This window comes from Eptesicus fuscus, chromosome 19 (genome assembly GCF_027574615.1).
Source record: "Eptesicus fuscus isolate TK198812 chromosome 19, DD_ASM_mEF_20220401, whole genome shotgun sequence".
In the NCBI taxonomy this organism is placed as follows: domain Eukaryota; kingdom Metazoa; phylum Chordata; class Mammalia; order Chiroptera; family Vespertilionidae; genus Eptesicus; species Eptesicus fuscus.
Window position 1 is genome coordinate 8,904,320 of NC_072491.1, and position 27,508 is coordinate 8,931,827.

The 27,508-nt window shown below is 39.2% G+C and overlaps 1 protein-coding gene across 1 annotated transcript in view; it reads right to left on the minus strand.

The window, feature by feature from the left end:
- The window catches only part of RAD54B (RAD54 homolog B), a 54,103-nt gene that overhangs the window by 7,975 nt on the left and 18,620 nt on the right, over positions 1–27,508 (minus strand). Inside the window, 7 exon segments of the mRNA XM_054708414.1 lie at positions 2,079–2,369; positions 3,214–3,353; positions 5,965–6,172; positions 6,444–6,669; positions 9,601–9,763; positions 12,135–12,416; positions 19,173–19,367. Coding sequence (XP_054564389.1) covers positions 2,079–2,369; positions 3,214–3,353; positions 5,965–6,172; positions 6,444–6,669; positions 9,601–9,763; positions 12,135–12,416; positions 19,173–19,367 — 1,505 coding nt within the window.

The window sequence follows — 27,508 nt, forward strand, 5'->3', positions numbered from 1 at the left end:
ATAATGTTCCCTTCTCTACCTCTCCCTTTCTCTCTCTCTAAAATAAATAAAAACATTAAAAAAAAAAAGAAGAAGAATAAGTCACTCTGGAAAGGTACTTCATGTCTGGTACATGATAAGTGCTTAATAAATGCTGGCTAAGATTATTATTATTATTAATAGCAAAATGTGGTTTTCTCTGGCTGGAGAGCTTTATTTCTTTTTTTTTAAATATATTTTACTAGAGGCCCGGTGCACGAAATTCGTGCACGGAGGGGGGTTGTCCCTCAGCCCAGCCTATACCCTCTCCAATCTGGGACCCCTTGAGGGATGTCCGACTGCCCGTTTAGGCCCGATCCCGGTGGTGGGATCGGGCCTAAACGGGCAGTCGGACATCCCTCTCACAATCCAGGACTGCTGGCTCCCAACTGCTTGCCTGCCTGCCTTCCTGATTGCCCCTAACCGCTTCTGCCTGCCAGCCTGATCACCCCCTAACCACTCTGCTGCCAGCCTGTTTGCCCCCAACTTCCCTCTTCTGCCGGCCTGTTCACCCTTAACTGCCCTCTCCTGCAGGGTTGATCACCTCCAACTGCCCTCCCTTGCAGGCCGGGTGCCTCCCAACTGCCCTCTCCTGCTGGCCATCTTGTGGTGGCCATCTTGTGTCCACATGGGGGCAGGATCTTTGACCACATGGGGGCAGCTATATTGTGTGTTGCAGTGATGATCAATCTGTATATTACTCTTTTATAAGATAGGATAGAGGCCTGGTACAGGGGTGGGTGCCAGCTGGTTTGCCCTGAAGGGTGTCCTTGATCAGGGTGGGGGTTCCCTTGGGGCGTGGGGCGGCCTGAGCGAGGGGCCTGTGGTGGTTTGCAGGCCGGCCACGCCCCCTGGCAACCCAAGCGGAGGCCCTGGTATCTGGAATTTATTTTCCTTCTACAATTGGAACTTTGTAGCCTGGAGTGGAGCCAAGCCTGGGGCTCCCTCCTCGGCCGGCAGCCATTTCTGTGGCAGTTAATTCACCTTCTATAATTGAAACTTTGTAGCCTTAAGCGGAGGCTGGGCCCAGACAGGGTGTGCAGAAAGCTTTGCTTCCCCAGTTGCCGGGAACAACCCTGGCCTGCTCTCTCAAGCTCCATTCTGCCGCCATTTATGTTTGAATTTGTTTACCTTCTATAATTGAAACTTTGTAGCTTGAATGAAGACTTAGGCCTGGCAAGGACAGGCGGAAAGCTTGGCTTCCTCTGTTACCTAGGAAACCTTGCTCTCTGTGGCTGTAGCCATCTTAGTTGTGTTAATTTGCATACTCGCTCTGATTGGATGGTGGGTGTGGCTTGTGGGTGTATCGGAGGTATGGTCAATTTGCATATTTGTCTATTATTAGGTAGGATTGATTTATACAGAGTGGAAGGGAGAGGGATAGATCAGCTGCCTCCTGCACACCCCCTACTGGGGATGTGCCTGCAACCAAGGTACATGCCCTTGACCAGAATCGAACCTGGGACCCTTCAGTCCACAGGCCGATTCTCTATCCATTGAGCCAAACCAGTTAGTGAGTTTTATTTCTTTATAATAAATTTCAAAAAGTGGTATGCCAGGTCACAAAATATACAAAATTATAAGACTTTTGATACATATTACCAAACTATCTTCCATTTATTTAACAATTTGCATTCTAACCAGTATATCATTTTTATTGTCATTTTTGTGATTTTCATACAAAAATTAGGTGTTACTTTATAATGGCAAATTTTGTATTTGTTAGCACCAAACAAACAAAACTGACTGGCTATATTAATAAAAGACAGGAAGAGAAACCATGACCAAGTACTAGACAAGGTACCAAAGGGCTTGGGGCACAGTCTAGAAGGCAGAACCTCAAACCCACTCCATCCCTAGTTCAGCTCTATGAATACAGACATGCTCTGAAGAACAAACAGGGGCCGGACCTGCTAGAGAGCAGAACCATCCTGAAGAGACTCAGATCCTTGGGGAAACCCACAAATACAACCCCAGGAATTAGTCCACTCTGCCCTCTTAGATTCACATGACAGAGAACCCTCAGCTCACATCCTGACACAGTCTCACATGCTACTTACCTTTACGGAGTTGAACAACAGGCAGGGGTGATTGCACAGTTTTTTAAGAGCGCCTATGCATATCAGGTGAGGACTGTTTTCCAACGACCCCTGAAGACAGAACCTCACAGCCTGAGAATTCAACAGCTTTTGGTAAAGTTCAAGCTGTAGCGCCCCTGGTCGGCAAAAGACTACATTCTCTATTTTAGGGGGAAGATATTTATTTATGACCTCTTGGGTTCTTCTAAGGAAAAAGAGTCCAGTGAAGCAAACAAGTTCAGCTGCTCTTCTCTCTCCTAACTCCTTTTCTTCCTGTGAAAGAAACAGCAGACTTAAAGTTGACTTGCAGTTGAACATTAAACATTTTATAATGATAAACTTAGTAACTTCAATTCAGATTTTTGATTCATCAGAATAAATGAAATACAAGTTTGTGAAAGGAAAACCAACCATCATCTCTTTAAATGTTCCGCATAATCATTTAATTAAGTGAAGCCACAGTTTCCTAAATTTTTGTTTGTTTGGCTATTTGGCACCAGTGAGAGCAACCAGAAATCTATAATCTACAAACTTAATTATTCTGAAAGGAAGTTTTTATGTGAATACTGTAATGGTACATAGTCTTAAAATCAAAGCAAAGAGCTGATACAGCAAAGTCTTGTAAAGCAAATATTTTGACAAGTTATTGATCCTAAAATTAACCCTATAGGAAATTACTGGCACAAAGCACTACTGATTCTTTCCAAATCATTACACATTATTCATTAAATAATAGTACAGTTTTAAAATCAAAATACAGTACAAGTAAAACATGTCCCAAATGGAAGAATATAATAAAACTCCAGAAAAAGAACTAAACAAAATGGGGACAAACAATCTACCAGATGCAGAGTTCAAAACACTGGCTATATAGAATCTTCAGAGCAGTGGTTCTCAAACTTTCTAATGCTGCAACCCTCTAATACAGTTCCTCATGTTGTGGTGACCCCCAACCATAAAATTATTTTCGTTGCTACTTCATAACTGTAATTTTGCTACTGTTATGAATCATAATGTAAATATCTGTGTTTTCTGAGAATTTCCCCAGGCATACTGCTCTTTTTATTTTTTTCATACTGCTCTTTTTTTAACCTAAATTTATTAAAATAAATTATACCTTAGAAGCAGAAGGCTGTCTTGATATAATGATGGGTTCTTCATATATTTTTCTAAAAGATGACAAAGAGCCTAATATTCCTGGATTTACAAAATCAATTAATGCAAAAAATTCTTGCAGATCATTCTGAACTGGAGTACCTAAAGAGTTAAAAGTGATGAGGTCAAGTTTGTGTTTTACAATCACAGATCTACATAGAAATTTGTACTTACTTCCTTAAACGGACTAACTTTAAGCAAAGTCCCTAAAACTGAGGACAAAGAGCAGTCAAATCAAGTTGGAAAAAAAAAAATGAATAATTATATATAAAGTTTTAACTCTGGTTTTAACTGTGTACTAAATTCTTCTTTAGTACAGCATAGTGGCTGAGTGCAGGTTCTGGAGTCTGCTTGGTTCAAATCCTACCTGCATCACTTACTCTATGAGGGACCCTGAGCAAGTTATTTACCCCAGTTCTATTATTTGTAAAATGCCAATAATAATAGTAGCTCCTAGAGTTGTATGGACCAAATGAGATAATCCATATACTTACTTAGAATAGAGCCTAGAGCACAATAAATGTTCCATAATCTTAGTAATTCTTAATATTATTATAACTGTGTGACTTCAGACAAATTGCCTTAGCTCTTTAAGTTAAACTCGGGATTTTTTTTCACTTATAAAAGTGGGAAGATAATACTTTCCCAGTGGTATTACAAAGAAAAAAAAAATAGAGACGATGTATGTGAAGTGACCAGCACAGTGCCTGACATTTAGTAAAACACTCAGTGAATGGCACCTACTGCTATTGTCTTTCCAAGTTGCCAGATCGAAGTGGGATCTTCACTAATCTGAAAGGCTGGCAGACTGGAATGAATTAATATACCCTGCATATATTACATACTCAATAACTTTGGCTAACTAGTATTCAAAAGAACATTAGCATGCTTCAATAATTATAATATCAAAAGAACATATAAGTCAGCATAGTCCAAGAGTATAACAGACTAGAAAAATTGTCCAAAGATATAAATAATAAAATTCGTTTTTAAAAATGCACTTATTTCATTACCATAAACAATATGAATTTTACAATGTCAGAGAGTTTAAGGATCACTTCCCTCAAAACTAAATGGGTCAGCTCCAGGTTGGAGCTTACCAGTTTTTTTTAACACAGCTAATCAGTTCTACATTTTTAAACACATCATAGAAAGACTAGAGAAAATATATTTATGTTACACATTTTGTTACACTTTTAAAAGAAAATCCATGACAATGACTAATAAAAATAGGGAGAATGGGAAAAGAAGGAAAGGGGAGCGAGAGGTATAAGGACCATTGTGGTTGGCTTCCAGGCATTCATCTAGCCCCAACTGATGAACCCAAGCCAATCACGATAGTCCCACCCTTTGCCAATGACGGATGTAGTAAGGGTTTGTGTCTCATACCGGGTTCCTCAGAAGCAGAGCCTGAGATAAGTATTTGGCTGCACATGATTTAGAGAGGGAGTGCTCAAAGAGAATAACGGAATCCAAAAATAGCAGAGGGAGAAAATAAGCAAGAATAGCCTCAAGCTAAATTATAGGGAGGCTGAGAGAATAATTTGTGCCATAAAGTTGGTCCTGAAATTACTCTGAAGCAAGCGGGCTGGCATTTTTCACTTTCCCTTTTATGAGTCAATCGCTGGCCAAGCTATTGGTGACAGAGTAAGCGCTTATTCAACCAGGGATCATTCTCCAGAAGAGACGGGGGCGTGAGTTGTTTAATCAATAGTCCTAGCAGCAAAGAGATGGGTGCAACCAGAAAGGGAAGCTAGGAACGGCACCGACAGTTTCCACCAACATCATCTGACCCACCCTGTCCAAGGAGACATGAGAGGAAGTGAGAGAGGGGCTTCTGGGAAAGTTTCCTCACTCTTGAAAATAGAGAAACAGGAAGAGCCAGTCTCCGCTCTCCTTTGGATATCACCACATCTAGATGTGATGCTTGGAACTGCTGCAGTCACCTGCTACCAGCCTGAGGATGAAGCCAGCCCTGGCCCAGCGGAAGACAAAAAGAGCCAAAATCATTGTTGATAGTGCTGAGCTGCTGTATCGCAGCCCTGAGCCTGCACTAGCTCTAGACTTCCAGTTATGTGGGAGAATAAGCACATTTAATTCAGATGTGTGTTACTTGTACCTGAAACCACCTTAAGTAATACACAAGAGAAAGAGGCCAAAGCAAAACTTTAAAAAAAAAAAAAAAAAAAAAGGAAAAGAAAAAAGGCAGAATACAAAAAGATGGTAAGACAAAGGATTTCGAGAAGCAAAAAAGGAAAAACAGAGGAGAAGGGTATGTGGCCACAGGAGAAAGCAATATACTAGCACAGTGTCATCCTAAGAGATCACAAAGGCTGTCTAGACTCTGCAGTCCCTAACTCACTGCTTATAGTATTCTTCTCTCATTCTAGACTAGGTAGAACTTAGAAGAAGCTAAATAACTTAATGTTAATAAAAGTCAAGCAGCAATGTCCTGTGACAAGAAAAAAAAGAAATGTTAATGATTTAAGTCAAAGTTGGTATGTTTACTGAACCTATTCAGAGCTTTGGAAGAGTTGGGGAATATTACATAGGGATTTGGAAAATCAGTCCTACCAAGACTTTATAGTATGGATTTATTAGCATGAACTCCATTCAATAACATGGATTCACTGGATGCCAAGCATCATATTACAAGTCATATATGTTCAATAGGCAGCAATTCCATTACCTCCACCCAAAAGTAAGTACTGACCAGTCAGAATTATTCTTTTCTCACAAGCGAGGCTAATGAGGGCTGTAGTTGTCTTAATGGCACTGTTCTTCAAACGATGCCCTTCATCACAGATGAGGAGATCAAATTTTATATTCTTAATGTGATCCAGGGAACGAAGCAACATTTCATAACTGATAATCAGAACAGAATATAATGGAGATTTGATGAATTCTTCTACTTTGTGGTCCTAACAAAAGGAGAACATAATATTTAACAAATCTTGGGCAGAAACTGTACGAAATAAAATTTAAGCAGCATATTTCCCACAGCCATTAAGCAAGTATTAGAATATGTTAACTCAAAACCAAATTGTATGCCAAGATTCCATTTTTCTGCAAAGGAGGTGGAGAGTTACATACACTTGAGAAACTGCTACATTAGAGAGTGAAAACTGCAGTAATGATTTGAAAAACTATAGGTTTAGACAATGACCGAGGCTAAACTTTTAAGTCTCTTACCTGATCAACAGTAAATATCTTGATCCTTTCACTTCCTAACCATTTTTGAAATTCTCTCCTCCAATTATTCACCAAACTCCCAGGTGTGACAATAAGTGTCTTCTTTATTATCGGCTTGCCTCCATAGGGTCCCTGACACTGTAGAGTCCAGATGAGTGAAATACATTGCAATGTTTTCCCTAAACCCATTTCATCAGCAAGAATAGCTCCGCATCTGCCATTCACCCTGTTAGAAATAATTATACTTCTTTAATCACAATAGGAAAATATTTTATGGCTCTAAAATCCTCACTTGTTAGTCAAGAACCAGAAGCTGATATTTTGTAATTAAAACAATTCTACTCCTGAAATACATTTTCTAATTTTTCATTCAGCTGATTTACATACCTCTTTTGCATCCTTGATAATTGTGCTCATTATATATTTATTGTCTATGAAACTACTAAAACAAATCTGAAATTAGAGTTGAATCTAAATCATTTGTTACTAATATATATGTGTGTGTGTGTGTATATATATATATACTTACACATATATATGTGTGTGTGTGTGTGTGTGTGTGTGTGTGTGTATACTTAGACTAGAAATGAATCTCAATTTTATATCTACACTAGAGGCCCGATGCATGAAAATTCATGCACTAAAGGGGGAGGGTCCCTCAGGCCAGGAGCCCTCAGGGGTGGGAGGTGACCTGGCGATCAGGGGAAGGCAACACCCCTATCACACCTCTGCTGCTGCCACTGCCGGCAGTGCAAAGCCTCGGTCGGCCCTGGTTACCTGAGCCCCAGGCGGCCCTGGGCAGCTGCCATCTGAGGCTTGCCTGCGCTTCAGGCCAGCCCTGGGCGGCTGTGGGGCTGAGGCGGGTCCGGCCGCACCGCGCACCTGCCACCCCCCACCCCTGGCGGGGCTGAAAGGACTGAGGGACTCTGGCAGGGCTGAGGGGACTGCGTGCTGCCATCTTGTGGCTGTGGGCACCACCATCTTTCTGACAGTGTGATGGTCAATTTGCATATTCCCTCTTTATTATATAGGATGTGAACTGTCTTCATCACTAACAGTTCAGCAGTTTTTATCAATCTTGTTAGTAGGTATCAAAACAGTTTAAAATATATTGTAATCTTAACCATCAAGAGCTATTGCGCTGTATTTATGATTCTCTGATAGTAAATAAAAACTTCAACCAAAATATCTCTCTGCACTATAAGAAACATTAAATACTAAATATTTAATCTAATACACATAATTTACTAAGAATCTGTTATCCTACAGATCTACTAGGTTAACACAATTTAAAATTAAATAACACAAGAAATATTATAAGTGGCATCCCATATGACTTTATAGCTTTTAAAACCCTTTGATATATATAGTTGATATATATTTTAAAAGTTACAACATCCAAGGGAATTGAGGCTATTACCAAAAACATAAGTATAGTCTGTTAATCATTCTATTCCTTATTGCTAGAAATAATAACCAAAAAGCAATTTTTAAAATGTTTTCCATTGCAAAGTATAGAAATAAAATTGCAAACATGAATTCTAGCCACTGTTATCATTTTTTATCAACAGTTTGCCAAGGCAAGAGCGAATGCCAGCTGAGAGATATTGCGTGGCAGAGAGAAAACAGTGATGCATCCTTTCAGGGTACAGAGCAGAGAGCAAGCAAGGCTTCCCTGAGAAGATGCGCCTTGTGCAAAGTTCTAAGGATGAACAGGAATTCACTACACAGATTGAGTAGTTCAGGAACTTGGCACTTGAATTGGATTCCGAGCAGGGAAATACAAGGCTATGAACCTGGCAGGACAGGCAGAAAGAAGACAAAGGATGAGGATACTTATCCTTGAAAGGTCAGACTGTACCTTGTAGGTCAGTGTCTCCCAAGCACCAGGCTTTCATGACTACCATCACAATTGTTGCCGTATGTGTTATTATTTATTTATTATTTTTCTTTCAATCAGCATACTTTTTATTTAGATTTACTTGAAAAGAAAACTCTTTCTACACATAATTTACCTGTGAAACCAAAAGTTAAATGTGCTATTTTTTTTTCCTAATAATTCATTGGCTAAAATATGCTACTATTAAAATCCAAAAACAAAGTGTGCTCATGTATGCCTAAAATTACCCAACATACCAGCAGTGGAGTGCATATCACAGGTTAGGAAACACTGCTCTAAGTTCTCAGAGTCTGAATGGTTTTAAGCAAGGGAATGGCATGTTCAGAACTGTTTTACAGAAATACCAAACTGGTGGGTTTAAGGAGTATGAGAAGCAGATACGCAAGTTAGGAGTCACAGCAATAATCCAGATAAAATGTAACGTTATGACATCGGTTCCCACAGCTGCTGCAGGGTGTGATTAGATTGAGAAGATGAAATAGAAGAAATCAAAGATGATTCCCAGGCCAACTGAGATAAGATCTCCAAAGAGAAGAGCAAATCTGAGAGAGAACATGAGTCTGGACAATTTCCTGGAAACAACATTCCCTTAACTTGTTCTCAGAATTTGCGGAAATTGACATTCCCAACTCCCTGTTAAATGACCAATTTAAAAATCAAGGGCCTATGCATTAAAGAAAGAACTGGAAGGAAATACACCAAGATGTTAGCAGGGACATTTGACTTTTTTTATTCCCTTTGTCTGGATTTTTGGGGGGATTGAGGTGGACTTCTATCATATCTTTAAGACAGGATACTACCATTCTTTAATCAGAAAACTCGATTTAAAAGGAAGGGGGGAATCTTGGTCGTCTTTTTTAAGTAGAGGAGAGATAAGAAAAAAACCTTTTTCTAAAATTCTCATAAGGAGAATTAAGGTTTCTCCCATTTTGCACCCATAACCCTTTATCATACTAGTAATGAGCTCTTATTGTATCACAGTAAGGTTGACTGCATTTATTTGTTTCTTCAAATAAAGAGTGAGGACCATGGTCCTGAGTCTTGTGTGCCCAGCTCCTAGCAAGATGGCTACTATATGGTATCCATCAAGAACCACTTCTGAAATAAATGCACACATTAAGTACCACTCATCATTCCAACTAAACTCATGATGGACCCTCTACGAACCATTGTATCAGACTCTTCCTGGAAAACCATTATTTTATGGGCTAAATCAAAACTCAGATTAAACTCAACTCAAATGATTTCTTTTCCTACCTCATTCCCATCACACATTCATAAAGGAATATGATTCCTTCTTTCTGATGTGGTCGAAGATAATATGCCAAGTGAGGATCTATCACAACATCCACAACAGGGAAACAGTTCTTATTGAACATCCACTGATGATTTTTGTCTGGTCGGGGCATAACAAAGGAATCTTAAGAAAAAGGTAAAACAATAATTATAAATGAATTGTAATTTCACTTTGTTAGCAACTACATTATCTTGTTTTAATTACTCATAAGATAGAATTGTTTGCCATCATTTGTGGCAAAAAAAAAACAACAACACACCCACAACCCTTCAAATTTAATAACATTAATGCTAAGCAAGGGTACAAAATCCTGTATAATAAAAGGCTAATATGCAAATAGACCAAACGTTGGAACGACCAGTAGCTATGATGTGCATTGACCACCAGGGGGCAGATGCTCAATGCAGGAGTGGTCAGTGCACTCCCACAGAGGGAGCACCGCTCAGCCAGAAGCTAGGCAAGCACACAGCGGCAGTGGCAGGAGCCTCTCCCACCTCTGAGGCAGCCCTAAGGAGCAGCAAGCAGGCGGGTGGTAAGGAGCAAGGACTCCCAGACTGCGGACTGCAAGAGAGCACAGGCCTGGCTGAGGGCCCCCACCCCACCGCCCCAGTGCACGAATTTGCATGCACCGGACCTCTAGTCCTACATAATAATAGACAAATATGCAAATTGACCGTACCTTCGCTATGCCCATGATTGGCCAGGAGGCGCGGGGGGGCGGGACTCGGGGTGGCCAGGGTAGCTGATTGGGCCGGCGGGACACTGAGCTGCGTCGCCAGCAGCAGCACGAGCTCAGCGTCTGCGCCATGGCTGTGCTGCGGCACAGAAGGGGCCTCTGGGGCAGCGAGCTGACGTCCCGCCGAGCGGACCATCAAAAGCGGGGGAGCTGAGTGCTGGAGCAGACAGGCACTCAGCTCCCCCGCAATCGAAAGCAAAAGTATGAGAGCTGGGTGTCTGTCCGCTCAGGCAGCAGGCCTTTCAGAAGCCTCTGCCACGCCGGAGGCTTCTGAAAGGCCTGGTGCACCAGCGGACAGGCACCCAGCTCCCCCGTGATCGAAAGCGAAAGCGTGTAGGGGACCCTACACGTGCATGATTCAATCATGCACTGGACCTCTAGTTTAAAAATAAAATCTCATGCCTTATTGATGTAAGATTTCATGTAAAGAATTACACTAAGAGTTTTCTAAACTTCATATACTCAGTGCTCTGAAATTCACTGTTTCTAATAAGAAATCCACTAAGCCACAGCATTTAATAGTTCAGTACTCAAAGCAAAGAGAACTATTATATCCAACAGAAAGCATAGGTTGGAATTTTGCCAACATGTGCTTGCAAAGCTCACAGTTTCTTATTCTGGAAAAACTCCCTAAATTTAACATAAAGACTCCCTTTATTTTTAGTACCGTACATACTAACAATGACCACTATTCCTATCAACCAGAAGAACTGCGAATTTCCCATTGACTTCACCACCATTATTTGCTTCAAGTTAATCACTATATTCATGAATGTCAAAAGAATGAATCTTTGCAAAGCATATTTCTAAAGAATTACATTATTGTTCAATTTAAAAGCTTTATTAAAATACCACCAAAAATTACAAAATCAAATATAACTAGATAGCAGGTCTCAAATGATAAATCTAAAGTCATCATTGACTGGCCGCCTCCCACACATCCCCCACTGGGGATTAAGCCCGCAACTCGGGCACATGCCCTGACCAGGAATCAAACCATGACCTCCTGGTTTATAGATCAACGCTCAACCACTGAGCTATGCCAGATGAGCTAAAATTTAATTCTTTTTTAAAAATATATTTTATTGATTTTTTTACAAAGAGGAAGGGAGAGGGATAGAGAGAGTTAGAAACATCGATGAGAGAGAAACATCGATCAGCTGCCTCCTGTACACTCCCTACTGGGGATGTGCCTGCAACCAAGGTACATGCCCTTGACCGGAATCGAACCTTGGACCCTTCAGTCTGCAGGCCTATGTTCTATCCACTGATCCACTGAGCCAAACCGGTTAGGTAAAATTTAGTTCTTTATATGACATCTTATTATTCAATATTTTAATATGATAATACATATAATCAAGACATAGTCTTCAAAATATAAGCATAAAAAACATAATCCTCATTCATGAATTTATTAATTTTTCTCCTTGCTAAATGTCATATTTTATCCAAAATCATACACATGTATGTCTGTGTGTATACATCTACAATTTGCATATTTTCCTTCAATGCATGTACAGAATTTTTATTAGTTTCTTATAAAATAATTCTCAAACCACATTGTTACTCAACATTGACATTATCCCTTACATCAGATTCAACATTGACATTATCCCTTACATCAGATTACGTATCTGAAGAATAATATATACATAGTTTCATCTGAAAAGTTTAAAAGAAAATTTAAAGTTTAAATTCACATACCAAAAATCTTTTGACAGGAGAAACAGGATATTCAAACTAATTTTTAAATCTTACTTGGTGCACATGGATCATGGCGTGGTTTGCAAGTTTGGAAACTATTCTGCCTATTTTCCTTTGAACTTGGTTTATAGACACTTTTTAAGGGGTTAGAAAAACACTTCTTGGCAGCTTGAGAAGAACTTGATATAGCTGGACTTCCTCCTCCAGGCTGAAAACATCTGCCACTGCTGAAATCATCTGGGGAGATCGTACCCATGACTTCTATTTCTTTTCCACCAATCATCATTGTATGGCCCTCTTCGATCTTTTCAAGCTCTTTGAATTTATACCCAGCGCCTTTAAATTGAGAACAAAGAAAGTTAATTTCCTGATACTCTAAGATGACTTAATTACTGATACCATGGTCACCTTTCCATAACTGTACAAGAAAACTGTGCTTTGAACGCAAATAGCCTTGTATAACCCATTAGCCAGAATGAAAACATAATTTATCATTTTGGTAAACAAAACAAAACAACAGACAAAAAACACTAAGAAATCAGAAAAAATAGATAATGATCCTATCTAATAAAAGAGTAATATGCAAATTAACCATCACTCTGCAACAAAAATGGTGGCGCCCATAGCCACAAGATGGCAGCACCCAGTCTTCTCAGCCCCGCCTGAGTCCCCCAGTCTCAGGGAGGGCTGCCGCTGAGAGCCTGCAGAGTAAGCGGCCTGGCAGAATGCTGCCCAGAGGCCCTCCTGACCCTTTATAAAAGACAAAAACAAATTCACTCCCCATGGCCCGATCCCCTCCCAGCCACAGCAGCCTGGGGTCTCAGCCTGGGAGGGGCGCACACCCCCATGGCGTGATCCCCTGCCAGCAGCAGCAGCCTGGGCTGGGGTCTCAGCCTGGCAGGGGTGCGCACCCCCACGGTGTGATTCCCTGCCAGCGGCGGCAGCCTGGAGTCTCAACCACTGAGTCACACCAGCCAGGCAGATATGGAGGAATCTTAAATGTTTCTTTTTTTAAAATATATATTTTTTGATTTTTTACAGAGAGGAAGGGAAAGGGATAGAGAGCTAGAAACATCTATGAGAGAGAAACATAGATCAGCTGCCTCCTGCACACTCCCCACTGGATATGTGCCCCCAACCAAGGTACATGCCCTTGACTGGAATCAAACCTGGGACCCTTGAGTCTGCAGGCTGATGCTCCATCCACCTAGCCAAACCAGTTAGGGCTGTCCAATATGTTAAAGAAAAAACCCTATTTAATAAAGAGGGAAATAAATAAATAAATAAATAAATAAATAAATAAATAAATAAATAAATAAAAATAAAGAGGGAATATGCATAGGAGGGTAGTTGGGGACGATTGGGCTGGCAGGGGAGCAGTAAGGCATCGATCAGGCTGGCAGGGGAGTGGTTAGGGGGTGATCAGGCTGGCAGGCAGAAGCGGTTAGGGGCAATCAGGAAGGCAGGCGAGCAGTTGGGAGCTAGCAGTCCTGGAGTGTGAGAGGGATGTCCGACAGGCAGTCGGACATCCCCCAAGGGGTCCCAGATTGGAGAGGGTGCAGGCTGGGCTGAGGGACACCCCCCCCCCCGCCCCAGTGCACGAATTTCGTGCACCGGGCCTCTAGTATAGTTATAAAACATTAGCCAAGTTTTAGCCCTGGCCGGTGTAGTTTACATGGTTGGAGCGTCATCCTGTGCACAGGAAGGTCGCAGGTTCAATTGCCAGTCAGGGCACATATCCAGGTTGCCAGGTCCATCCCGGTCAGGGTGTGTATGGAAGGCAACAGGTCAATGTTTTTCTCTCACATCCGTGCTTCACTCACTCTCTCTCTCTCTATCCATTTCCCTTCCTCTCTCTAAAATCAATTTTTTAAAATTTTAAGTAGGATATTTTATACCAAGTCTGTTTGAATTATTAATTCAACAGATATTAAGTGTTGCCATGTGTAAGGTGCTGATGGAATGTAAATATGAGTAAGTCAGTCAGTTTATTCAAAATGAGCTCATTAACCAGATAAATAGTGAGAAAATGTTAGACTCCTATGCCTGTCTACTTTAAATGCATATAGTTATTGTGTGATTACAGGGAGGTAAGAACTGTGTCTACCATAATGTTTTTAAGGCTCTAAAAAATAAAACACTCACATTTTAGAAAATATGACCTGTTTAAACTTGCTGGAAATTGCTACATTTTGCCCTATTAAAAGTGGACTAAAATTTACAATCTGTACCAACTGGTAACATATATATTCTTAAATGATTTTATAATGGAGCACTTTTTAATGTTAATGCTCTAATAAAGGAAGAAATTAGCTTGTATTCCAAAATGCCAAAAACCAATTGCTCTATTCCCCAGACTATCTGAATTCAACAGTAGTCTTGACCTCTCCATATGAATGAGGGTTATAGTTTTATTTTCATATATAATAGCCCCCCCTTTCCCATGGAGGTGATGTTCCAAGACCCCTATTGATTGCCCAAAACTATGTATAGTTCCAAACCCTAAACATACTGTTTTTTTCCTATACATACATACATACATATGATAAAATTTAATTTATAAATTAGGCACAGTAAGAGATTAACAACAATTATAATATACTGTAATAAAAGTTTTGTGAATGTGGTCTCTTTCCCTTCTTCTTGTGATGATCTGAGATAAAATGCCTTATGAAGTCAAGAACTTCTACCTTTTCACTTAAAGAAAGCACCCACACACTTTTGCTTTGGGGCCACTGTTAAGTAAAACAAGGGTTGCTTGAAAACAAGCACTACAACCTAGAGGACTGCTAAGGGACTAGAGGGAGAGTAGCATATACAACCTGGATGCACTGGACAGAAGGATGAGTCACATCCTGGGTGAGGGGAAACAGGATAGCACAAGATTTCATCATACTGCTCAGAACAGTGCAATTTAAAACTTATAAACTGTTTATTTCTAGAATTTTCCATTTAATAGTTTTGAATCATGGTTGACCAATGGTAACTGAAACCTCGGAAAGTGAAACCAAGGATAAGGGGGGACTACTGTAAAATCCAATTATAGTCATCTCTCAGTATCCCTGGGGGACTGGCTCTAGAACTCCCTCACCCACCCCACTGACCACCCGGGATACTAAAACCTGCAGATGCTCAAGTCCCTTATATAAAACTAGAGGCCCGGTGTATGAAAATTCATGCACTGGAGGGGGGCGTGTCCCTCAGCCCAGCCTGCCCCCTCTCACAGTCCAAGAGCCCTCAGGGGCGGGAGGCGACCCGGCAATCAGGGGAAGGCGATACCCCCATCACAACTCTGCTGCTGCCACTGCCGGCAGCGCAAGCCTCAGCTGGCCCTGGTTACCTGCTCCTCGGGCCAGCCCTAGGCAGCTAGGGGCTGAGGGGACTGGGGGACTCCAGAGGCAGCCACTCGGAGCAGCTGGACCTGCCTGGGGGCGGGCCTGGCCATGCCGCTCACCTGCCGCCCCAGCAGGGCTGAGGGGACTGGGCGCCTCCATCTTGTGGCTGTGGGTGCAGCCATCTTTGAGGGTGTGGCACTCAATTAGCATATTCCCTCCTTATTGGCTGTGGGCACTGCCATCATTGTAAGGGTGTGACAATCAATTAGCATATTCCCTCTTAGATAGGGTGGTGCAGTATTTGCATATAGGCTGCAGCGAGGATTCCTACACATCACTTCATTCACGTGGATTCAGCACATAGCAAATTCAAGAACCTTTTGGAACCTTCTGGGATTTCTTTTTTCAAATATTTTCTGCCCAAGATTGGTTAAATCCAGAGATATGAAACCCACAGATACAGAGGTACTGTTAATCTCAGTATAGAAATAGCTGATAAGAATAAAGTTAATTTTGAGGCATCTTTAGAAATCTCTGTAACTCTGTGATCTCTCATTTCACTTTGATCTGTAGTGATAACTCTCTTAAACAACTCTAAATCTCCAAAAAACTGTCTTAAAACTCTTGAACTTTGTTTCCCATGCTTGTTTTTTCTGGGTATTGTGTAATAAGGGCCAACTGAGCAAGACTACATTATCACAAACATTCAGCAAATCCAGCACTCCAGCCCTCAGTTTTTTCAGTCTCTATCCCTATGATGGCAATATTTAAATACTGTTTATTTAGAAGAAAATCTGCCTGGATTACAGGCCAAAACTTGCAAAATTAACTCCAGGTTGATACATTTATTACTGTTATAATTCAGCAACCAAATCTTAGGTTTGAATGTTTTTATTTTGAAAGCCCATAAAATCCCTTTAATCCCCTGGAAATCTAAAATAGACTTATGCCCAGGCCCTGTCTCCACCATTCGGGCCAAACATATCACAGCCCCCGAGGTCAGGGCCTAAGCACTGGTATTTTTTTAAAAAGTACCTTAGGTGGCTCTACTTCTGTAGATAGGGTAAAAATCAGTTTTAAACCTAATTTGCATTTTTTGCTACTTGCAACTAAAACATCATTTTATTGTGTAAACTCCACATACACAAAACCATGTATACTATAACTAAGGGATAAAAGATATTCCAGGATAACTTTGATAACTTTTACCACTCTAGTTGGCTTTAAAATTTTATTAAATAAGCATGAACAAGTTCTTCAAAAATCTAGCCTTTATCTATCTTAAGCTATAACATGCAATGAATATCTGCTGTAACTTATTTTAATTCCTCTAGACACTGAGTATGACAGTGTATATGTATATAGTAGTTGTTCAGTATTTTTTAAATGTTTTCATTGATTTGAGAGAGAAAGGGAGAGAGAGATAGAAATATCAATGATGAGAGAAAATCATTGATCAGCTGCTTCCTGCACGTCCCACCTGACAGGGAATCAAACCATGACCTCCTACTTCATAGGTTGACACTCAACCACTGAGCCACACTGGTCGGGCTCAATTTTGTTTTAATCTTTATTGTTGAAAGTATTTTCCTTTTGCCCTAATTGGTTTGGCTCAGTGGATAGAGCGTCGGCCTGCGGACTGAAGGGTCGATTCTGGTCAAGGGCATGTACCTTGGTTGCAGGCATATCCCCAGTAGGGGGTGTGCAGGAGGCAGCTGATCTGATGTTTCTCTCTCATTGATGTTTCTAACTCTCTATCCCTCTCCCTTCCTCTCTGTAAAAAATAAAATATATATTTTTAAATGATTTTCCTTTTTTTCCCCATTGTCCCCTTCTAGCCCGCCCTCACCCCGCACCCCAGGCCTTCACCACCCTATTGTCTGTGTCCATGGGTTATGCATATTCTCTATATAATAAAAGGCTAATATGCAAATTGACCAAATGGCAGAAGGACCGGTTGCTATGACATGCACTGACCACCAGGGGGAAGACGCTCAACACAGGAGCTGCCCCCTGGTGGTCAGTGCGCTCCCACAGGGGGAGCGCTGCTCAGCCAGAAGCCAGGCTCATGGCTGGCGAGCACAACAGCAGCACTAAGGACCCCTCGGGCTGAGGACCCCCTCCCCCCCCAGTGCATGAATGTCGTGCACCGGGCCTCTAGTATGCATATAAGGTCCTTGGTTGATCTCTTCCCACCCACCCACCCACCTCTGCCTTCCCTCTGAGATTCATCAGTCTGTTCCATGCTTCTATATCTATGGATCTATTTTGTTCATCAGTTTACTTTGTTCATTAGATTTCACATATGAGTGAGATCATGTGATACTTGTCTTTCTCTGACTTATTTTGCTTAGTATAACACTCTCCAGTTCCCTCCATGCTATCGCAAAGGGTGAGAGATCCTTCTTTTTTTACTTTTTTTTTTTTTTGTATTTTATAAAAATATTCGTATGTTTATATTTTTTAAAAATCTGTTGCAGATATTTCAGTTCAGCCTCAACTCTTATCAGTGCCAATGGCCTTTGTATACTACATTTCTGAAACTTTGAACTACTTTTAATTTTCTCATGCTTTTGCATATGTTATTTCCTCTTGTATATGCCCAACACAAAACTATCATCCTTCAAATATTACCTTACACAATAACTTCTATGAAGTTTTCCCCTAGCCTCCTAGATAGACTTAAATGGCCATTCCATTTATGATCCTATTACACTTAGTAAAATTCTCATTGAAACAATTATATTCTTGCTTCTCTAATTATCAATTACATTGGTCTGTCACCACTAAACTATAAATGATATCCATCTTTGACTGTTTACTCTTAGTATATGCTTGGCACGTAACAGTTACTGAAAACTGTAAACTATGAAAGTTTTAAATGAATGAATAAACATGTAGAACAGATTCTATCAATTATGGGTCACACTCAAAATTGAACAATAACCCTGACCAGTGTGGCTCAGTTGTCCTGTACACTGAAAGGTCACTGGTTCAATTCCCAGTCAGGGCACATGCCTAGGTTGCAGGTTTGATACCCAGTCAGGGCACATACAAGCAACTGATCAATGTTTCTCACATCGATGTTTCTCTCTCTCTCTTCCTCTCTCCCTCCCTCTCTCTCTAGAAATCAATTAACATGTTCTCAGGTGAATCTGTGGGCTAATTTCTATTAGTACAAGTCATGCTGGCAACATTTTGTAATAGACATAATGGCAACCTCCAACTTAAATGCATAATCTAAGGATAGGAATGGGCTGGAGAGGGTCAATGGGAGGAAAAGGGAGACATCTGTAATACTTTCAACAATAAATATAAATAAAAAATAAACAAATGTAAAATATAGGTTCATTTGACATTATTGAAATTAGATTTCATTCCACTCCTGATCAATATCTTTTTAAGTTTTAATCACTTCGCATTCTACAAAGAATAAGTTGGGGGAGGGAAGTGCACTAAGACAAACTGCTTAATCTCAGAAAAATGCCAAAATATATATACACCTGGCTGACCATTTGATTTTTTGATAAAATCAATTTTTTTGAAGAAAATGAAACTATGAGATGGGATCTGCCTCACTGAGCTAGTATACATAAGACTAAACATTATGAGAGAATTTTATGTTTACGAGATAATTTAGATATAAAAGAACATCTTAAACCACACCTTTATAAAACCCAATTAGATTTCAATGATGTAACCAAAAATATATACTAATTTTAGGCCAAATCATAAACATTAGGTAATATCACAATACCTCTTCCAATGTCTTTGCCTTCCAGGTCCTTTAATGTAAGTGATTTTCCGTTCACAATAAGAACAGCATCACCTTCCCACTTTTTGTGTTTTTTCTTTGAAGCCTTACACCAAACAACAGTGAAATATCTAACCACACTACCAGGTTCCACTTCTTGTCCTTTAGACACTGTTATGTCTTCAGGCGGTGAATAAACTAGAATAAAAATATAAAATATAAACCATATTACTAAAGATCACTTTAATGTTTAAAATTAAAGCCATTCAAACAAAAACACACACAACAAAATCAGACTCTATTAATAAGTATGAAAGAATATTTGAAATTATCATGTTAGCATTTTATCAACTGAGAAATTCAAATGTCAGGTACTAGCATTACCATGAGTGCAATAAATATAAATTTCTTATCTCAAAGTCATGTAAACTCAGTTAAAATAAAAATCACTGCAAACATTTTAAAAATCTAAGAATTAAAAATGATATTTCAACATCCATGGGAAAATAGCTAACATCACATGTTTCAAACAACCGATTTGATTAACAGTGATACGACAAGTCAGGGAAACCTAAAATAAGATCACAAATTTCTCTGAAAGAAAAATCTGTATTTTTTTCAAAGAACAAATGTAAAACAGCAGAGTAGGAATGAGACTGGATTTCATTAAAATACCTTTGTGTCCCAGTTAGAGAATAATCACGCTGGGCCACTGATCCTAAGATTCTAGGTTTTCCATCTTACAAAAGCCTGTACTTTTCTCAAAAACATTTTCAGAATCACCTTCTAAAAACATATCCAATGTTAACCAGACTTATTGTGCTGATTATTTCACGATATATATATATAAAATATTACATTGTACACTTGATGCTATATGTCAGTGATTTTCAACCAGAGTGGCGCAAGAATTTTTAAAACATGCAATACCTGCTGGACTCCCTGGGGCCCCACCCTGTGGAGCTTACCCCTGCTGAGTACAGCCATACGCTCTTCCTGTGACTGAGGTTATAGACAGCTGGCAGGCAGGGCAAGGCCAGGCGGGGGAAGGCAGAGGCGGATCTCGGGGTGCCTTAGAACTTTTGCTGTCCTGCCCCCAGGCCTGGTGCTGGTAAAAACCAGCATTGGTGGGCTGCTTGGTCTTTCCTGCATGCACCCAGGCCCAGCAGAGGCAGCTCCAACCTATGGATCGCTTGTAGCTCCAAACAGGTTGCCAAGGACCAGTCAGCCACCGGCAGCATCTTACATGGGCCAGCACAAGAATCCCTCCCAAGAGGCCCAGAACTAACACACCCAGTGGCCAGCTTCAGACATCAGAGCAGGATCCAATAGCTTCACAAGCAGGCACCAAATCCTCCTGCATGCCCCTGGTTCACAGGTGGATGCTCAACCACTGAGTGACGTCGACCAGGCCAAAATTTACCAGTTTTTAGATAACTTGATAGTTGTCATGTTATTTCGGTTGTTTTATCAACCTTGATTTTCCCAGATAAAGTTTTCAGTTTTTAGCATTAACAAAAAAGACGGATACTTTGGTTAGTTTTTTAACTCTAAAAAACTTTGTGGTGTGCAACTTTTTTTGTTGTTAATCCTCACCCAAGGATATTTTTCCATTTTTAGAGAGTGGAAGAGAGAGAAACAGCGATGTAAGAGAGACAAATGATTGGTTGCCTCCTGCATGCACTCTGACCAGAGCCAGGGACCAATCCTGCAACCGAGGTACAGTGCCCTTGACCGGAATTGAACCTGGGACCCTACAGTCCACGGGCCAACGCTCTATCCACTGAGCCAAATTGGCTATGGGCTGTGGTGTGCAATTTTAGCCAATTTTAATTCATTTTCTTTTTGCATGTCTTCTACCAGTAGCAGTTACTGTGCACTAAACGAAAGACCAATAATATCTTCCTGTACTTTAAAAATTTGTTCCTGTTTTATATTTGATCATCCAAGAGAAAAATGTAATTCTCAGGTTTACTGTAAAACGGGGGGCGGGGAGGGGGGGCCAGGTAGAGTATGTCTACATCAAATGGCTGGGAAAAACATTCTAGAGTCAAATATCCGGTTGTGTTCCCAAGACCTAAAAAAGTGACTATTAGGTCCAAGATCCTTCCCCGCCAAAAAAAAAAAAAAAATTGGGAATACAACAAAAGACAATAAATTCTGAGAATTCAGAAATTACCTACAATTAACTTTGAAATACCATAAGATACTCAGACTTCGATAGATCCTCACTTTTGTACAACAGCAGGAGGGTTAAGAGCATGAACTAATCTGACTGGGTTTGGATCTTGAGTCTGCCACTTACCAGCCATGTGACCCTAGACAAGTTGCCCCTCTATGCCAGTTTATGAATCTCTAAGTCAGTGGTTCTCAACCTTTCTAATGCCGCGACCCTTTAATACGGTTCCTCATGTTGTGGTGACCCCCAACCATAAAATTATTTTCGTTGCTACTTGCTAGCGGTTCTCATGACCCACGACCCACAGGTTGAGAACTGCTGCTGTAGAGCCTAAGACTATTGGAAAACACAGATAGTTACATTACGATTCATTAACAGTAGCAAAATCACAGTTATGAAGTAGCAACGAAAATAATTTTATGGTTGGGGGGTCACCACAACATGAGAAACCGTATTAAAGGGTCGCGGCATTAGAAAGGTTGAGAACCACTGCTCTAAGTAAATGTAATACTAACACCTATCTCACTTGTTGTGGGCATTAGGTTAGCTAATATGTGAAAAAGGCTTATTGCCCTGGAATAAGTACTCCTTAAATGTTACCTTCCATCATCATGATCATCTTGTCCTTGTCCCTTTCCCATTTAGTCCCATTTTAAATGCAGGACTTAGGGTAGGAAAGGGGAATGAATAATCCCAAAAAGCAGAATGAAGACAATTGGAAATTAAACGTATCTCCAACATAACCTCCTATATCCATCCTACTTGTATTATATAAAATAGTGATTAATTTGAAACATCCCAGGCTAACCACCCCTAAAAATTCCACCTTAACTGTACTTTTTATTTCTAAACTTGGTTCTGGTCTATTTCGCCCTTGACCCTGTAATGTACTTCTCAAATCAGTAAAAAATGGTCTACAAAAAAAAAAGGTCTATATACACAAGAGACTTGAAGGCCTTTCAGCAAGATTCACAAGGTAAAGATGCATAAAACCATGCTTTGAAAAAAACAGAGAGGTAGATAATTTCATTTTTATATTGATGGTGGACATTATAATCTTAGTGAATCATCAGCATAGTCACTCTAGGATTGGATGGCTTAATTATGCATTGCATAAACCCAACTCTTTAATATTCTTTCTTTCCTTTCAAAAATTTTAAATAAACACATTGTTTTCAAGTGAGCATACAAAATTTAAAATGTTTTATATAATCAAATTCAATAAATAATGTAAGTATAAATACTCTTGCAAACTATTTTTTGAGTTTTAAAACTACCAAAACATACCAGAACTTTTAATATGTATTAACATAACTGCAATATAAGTTTAAAATTTGAAACATAGTTTTTATTACACTAAAAATATACAAACATTAATACACAAATTCCTTTAAACTGGTAATCATCCATAGTTTTCTTTATCTAATAAGAGAAATTAAATGTCAACTAAGTATAATTACCATTAAATATAAAATAAACCTAGAAGGTATTTCTTTGCATTAAAGGTCATTTTCAGAATAATACTTTATGAGCATGACAGAAACTACACATCTCATCATATTTCTCAATACCTCTTGTCAGCCCTAACCGGTTTGGCTCAGTGGATAGAGCGTCGGCCTTCGGACTGAAGGGTCCCAGGTTCGATTCCAGTCAAGAGCATGTACCTTGGTTGCGGGCACATCCCCAGTAGGGGGTGTGCAGGAGGCAGCTGATCGATGTTTCTAACTCTCTATCCCTCTCCCTTCCTCTCTATAAAAAAATCAATAAAATATAATTAAAAATGTTAAAATGGGTGAAAGAAAACAGAAACAAAGGGTACATGCTATATGACTCCAAGTACTAAAGTTCTAGAACAGGCAAAACTTATGCTTTTTAAAAATTAGAACAGTGGCTGCCTATGGTGCCAGAGAACTGATTAGAAAGGGACAAGAGAAAACTATCTGGGGTGATAATGTTTTGAATTTGAGAGGGTTTTAAGCGACACAGGTGTAGTCATCTGTCAACACTCATCACTTAAGTTTTATGCATTTCACTGTTTGTAAATCTTACCTTAAAAAAACATACATACACAGCACTAGCTGGTTTGGCTCAGTGGATAGAGCGCCAGCCTGTGGATCAAAGGGTCCAGGTTTGATTCCAATCAAGGGCATGTACCTTGGTTACAGGCAAGAGGCAACCAGTCGATGTGTTTCTCTCTGTCTTTCCCTCTCTCCTCCACTCTAAAAGATCAATGGAAAAATATCAAGTGAGGATTAACCAAAATAAAAACAACAAAAAAGAACCAACCATACATACACAAATATTGAATTCTAGTTCTTAATACTCATGCTGAAGTATTTAGATATATTCTAATTCTGCAACTTGTTTTAAAATAAGTTTTCTTTTTTTTATTATATTTTATTGATTTTTTAAAAATATATTTTATTGATTTTTTACAGAGAGGAAGAGAGAGGGATATAGAGTTAGAAACATCGATGAGAGAGAAACATGGATCAGCTGCCTCTTGCACACCTCCTACTGGGGATGTGCCCGCAACCAAGGTACATGCCCTTGACCGGAATCGAACCTGGGACCCTTGAGTCCGGCAGGCCGACGCTCTATCCACTGAGCCAAACCGGTTAGGGCTAAAATAAGTTTTCTTTAGAGTTTTCTATATGCAGTATCATATCATCTGCAAATAATGCCAGTTTACTTCTTCCTTTCCAGTTTGAATGCCTTTTATTTCTACTTGATTGCTGTGGCTAGGACTTGAGTACTATCTACACTAACAAAAGAGAAATATGTAAATTGACCATACCTCTGCAACACACACCAGCCAATCAGGAGGGAATATGCAAATTAGCAGGACAAGATGGCAGTGGCCCCACTCCCCAGCCGCTCTAGGCATGGAGCAGCCGGGTGGGGCAGGATGCCTGCTATGAGGGGGAGGGTGGGGGGCGGAGGGAGCTACAGGAGCCGTGCTCTGGGAAGAGCAAAGCGAAGACTGCAGACCCTGGCTGGAGTCAGAGAAGACTCCGGCCGGAGCGAAGGCGCGAAGGCACAAGGCGGCAGCCAGAGTGAAGGCCTGGGTCCCGGGTGTCGGAGGAAAACCTGTGCCAACAGCCAGGTGAAGGAAGGCCTATTGCACAAATCTTCGTGCAACGGGCCTCTAGTGTTGAATAAGAGTGGTGAAGAGTGGATATCTCTGTCTTGTTCCCAAGCTTATAGTTTTTGCCCATTGACAGTAACTGTGGGTTTGTCATATATGGCCTTCATTATATTGAGGTATGTTCCCTCTATTCCCACTTTGTGGAGAGTTTTTATCATAAATGGGTGCTGGATTTTATCAAATGCTTTTTCGGCATCTACTGATACCATCATGTGGTTTTTATCCTTCATTTTGTTTATGTGGTGCATCACTTTTTTTGATTTGCAGATATTGTACCAACTTGAAATCCCGGAGTAAATCCCAGTTGATCACGGTATATGATCTTAATGTATTGCTGGATCCAGTTTGCTAATATATTTTTGAGGATTTTAGCATCTATGTTTATCAGGGAGACTGGCCTATAATTGAGGGGAGGTGCAGAGTAGGTGGGAGGATGAAGGAATTGAGCAAAAAAGAAAGAAAACTTTAAAAAATAATAATATGGGTTTTCTTTAAAAATCAATTGGTGGCCTTGTGGTTGAGTGGTGTCCACGCACCAAGAGGTCACCAATTCAATTCCGGTCAGGCCATATACCTGGGTTGCAGGCTCAATCCCCAGTAGGGAGCCTGCTTGAGGCAGCTGATTGATGTTTCTCTCATCAATGTTTCTCTCTCCTCCCTCTCCCTTCCTCTCTCTCTAAAGCCAATAAAAACCTATTTTTAAAAATGAACTGATAGATGGATAAAGGAAAAAATTAATTGCAGAATTTAGGTGACAGATACATGTTTACTGTGAAATGCTTTTGACATTTTCTATGTTTGAAGAGTTTCTTAATCTTTGTAACAGAATTGAATTCACACATAATTTAAAAATATGAATGATATACTAACAAATGTGTAAGTCTAATGATATATACTCTTTAGTTTAAACTGTTTGGGCTGACTTGGGAGGTATTTTTATCTTATTTATTTTGCTTTCCATTATTTACAAAGCAATTAAAAATAAATTCAAATTATAGCTACTAGTTTTAATCAAATCAAAATTATATGCAAAGAGCATAACTGTTAATGATTAATTAGGTTGCATATTTTAAGATTTTAATCTTTTGTATTGAGTATTGCAACCATTTTTTATCTAATTATTTTTAAGTACTTGAAATCAAATTTACTATCAAATATTTAATAGATTTTGAGAATTTGTGGATCTTAATATTTGAAAAATAAATATGTTATGATAGACATGGTACATTTGATATCTACTATACCACAATCCTGTAAATAAATTTATTTCAATTTGCCTTATAAAATTTTACCTCAACAATATTGAATTCTTTGTCTTATGACACACAAAATGAGCACACAAATCAGTATAATGTATTACCTTGTATTTAAAAGACATGTATGAAAACATTTAACCATGATCATCGACAATATATATTAAATACATTTCATTACACTCTAAATGATTTAAACATGTCTATTTAAAATTTGACATTACTCTAAAAGAAGGCACATGGAAACATTTTAAACATTTTTATATAACTAAAAATGCAAAGGATAGAGTGAATCTTTCAAAAATGAAATAACTCCAAGCTGATGTCTCATTATTATACATAAAAATACTTGATTTAAATATTTTAAGAAATCTGCCAATATCTTTAGAAATGAAAGAGCTTCATTATCTTTTTCAGGATATCATTATAAATTATACCTTGTTTAGAAAATCATAAGTTGTAAAAATAACAATGTACCCCCATTGGAAAATAAAGTAAAGGAGAAAAAAAGAATTATAAAAAAATAAATAAAATTAAAAAACTAAAAAACCTACAATGTACCATTTAAGTTCATATGAGTAAGAAAAGATGTAGGATGGCAACAACAATCTTGACCAATACTGGAGAAAAATCTGACAGAAGCAGACTATGTTTATAACTTATGGGCAGCAAAAGAATTTTCAAGGGCAATTCTGTATACACGTTTACCTTCAACACTAATTTTAGAACCTAATTACACAAAAAAGATGCATGTTGTACTTTTTTTTAACACAAAACTCTTTCCTAGAAACAACTCACAGAATTATTCTCACAGGACACATTTTGGAAAACTCTGATTTAGCTGCACAGAGTAAATATTCAAATTAAACATTCGTCATCAATTATGAGTAGTACATGCTGAAATTGTAATATGAATTACTTTATATACAGTAATTTGCTTTCAATAATCTCAAAAAGTTAAACTGACTATTATAAGAATGCATTTACTAGAATTATATTGTAAAAACATTACCTCAAATTACAATTATAAAATTCATTAGACTCAAAGAAGTCATAGTACAGATTAAAGATGATGAAATTGTCAAAATGATATATCGTTATATCCAAGGCATTTTTATAAAATATTTAAATCTAAAAGCAGATATAAAATGTTGATGAAATTAAGCAATCAACAAGCTAAAATAATATCCTAACCGTCCATTTTATTTTTATCATTTCTATTTCTATAGCCATAACCTAAATTTCAGACTTCCTTTACTCTCACTACAAAATGCTATTATAACACTAACTTAGAACTCTAATTTATATCCCCCTAATCAAAAGCCTTCAATGGCTTCCCATTTTACATTCAAGTCTGATTCCTTAAAAAGTTTATTTTTTATTTATTAATTTTAGAGAGAGAGAGAGGAAGGGGGAAAGAGAGAAAAACACACACATCGATTTGTTATTATACTTATTTATGCATTCACTGGTTGATTCTTGTATGTACCCTGACCGGGGATCGAACCCGCAACCTAGGCTTATTAGGAGGACACAAACCAACTGAGCTACCAGGCCAGGGCTAAGACTAGTTTTTAATGTAATCTATAATCCGGCACCAACCAAGCTCCAAATTAATATCCCTTAACTCACTTTACTCCTCTTTTCAACAAAATTTTTTGAGAATCTAATATGAGTTAGGCACCAAGCTAGATTCCAAAATATTGTTTTAGTGGTTTTCAAACTGAGAGTTTGTTAAAATATTGCTGGATTCCACCTC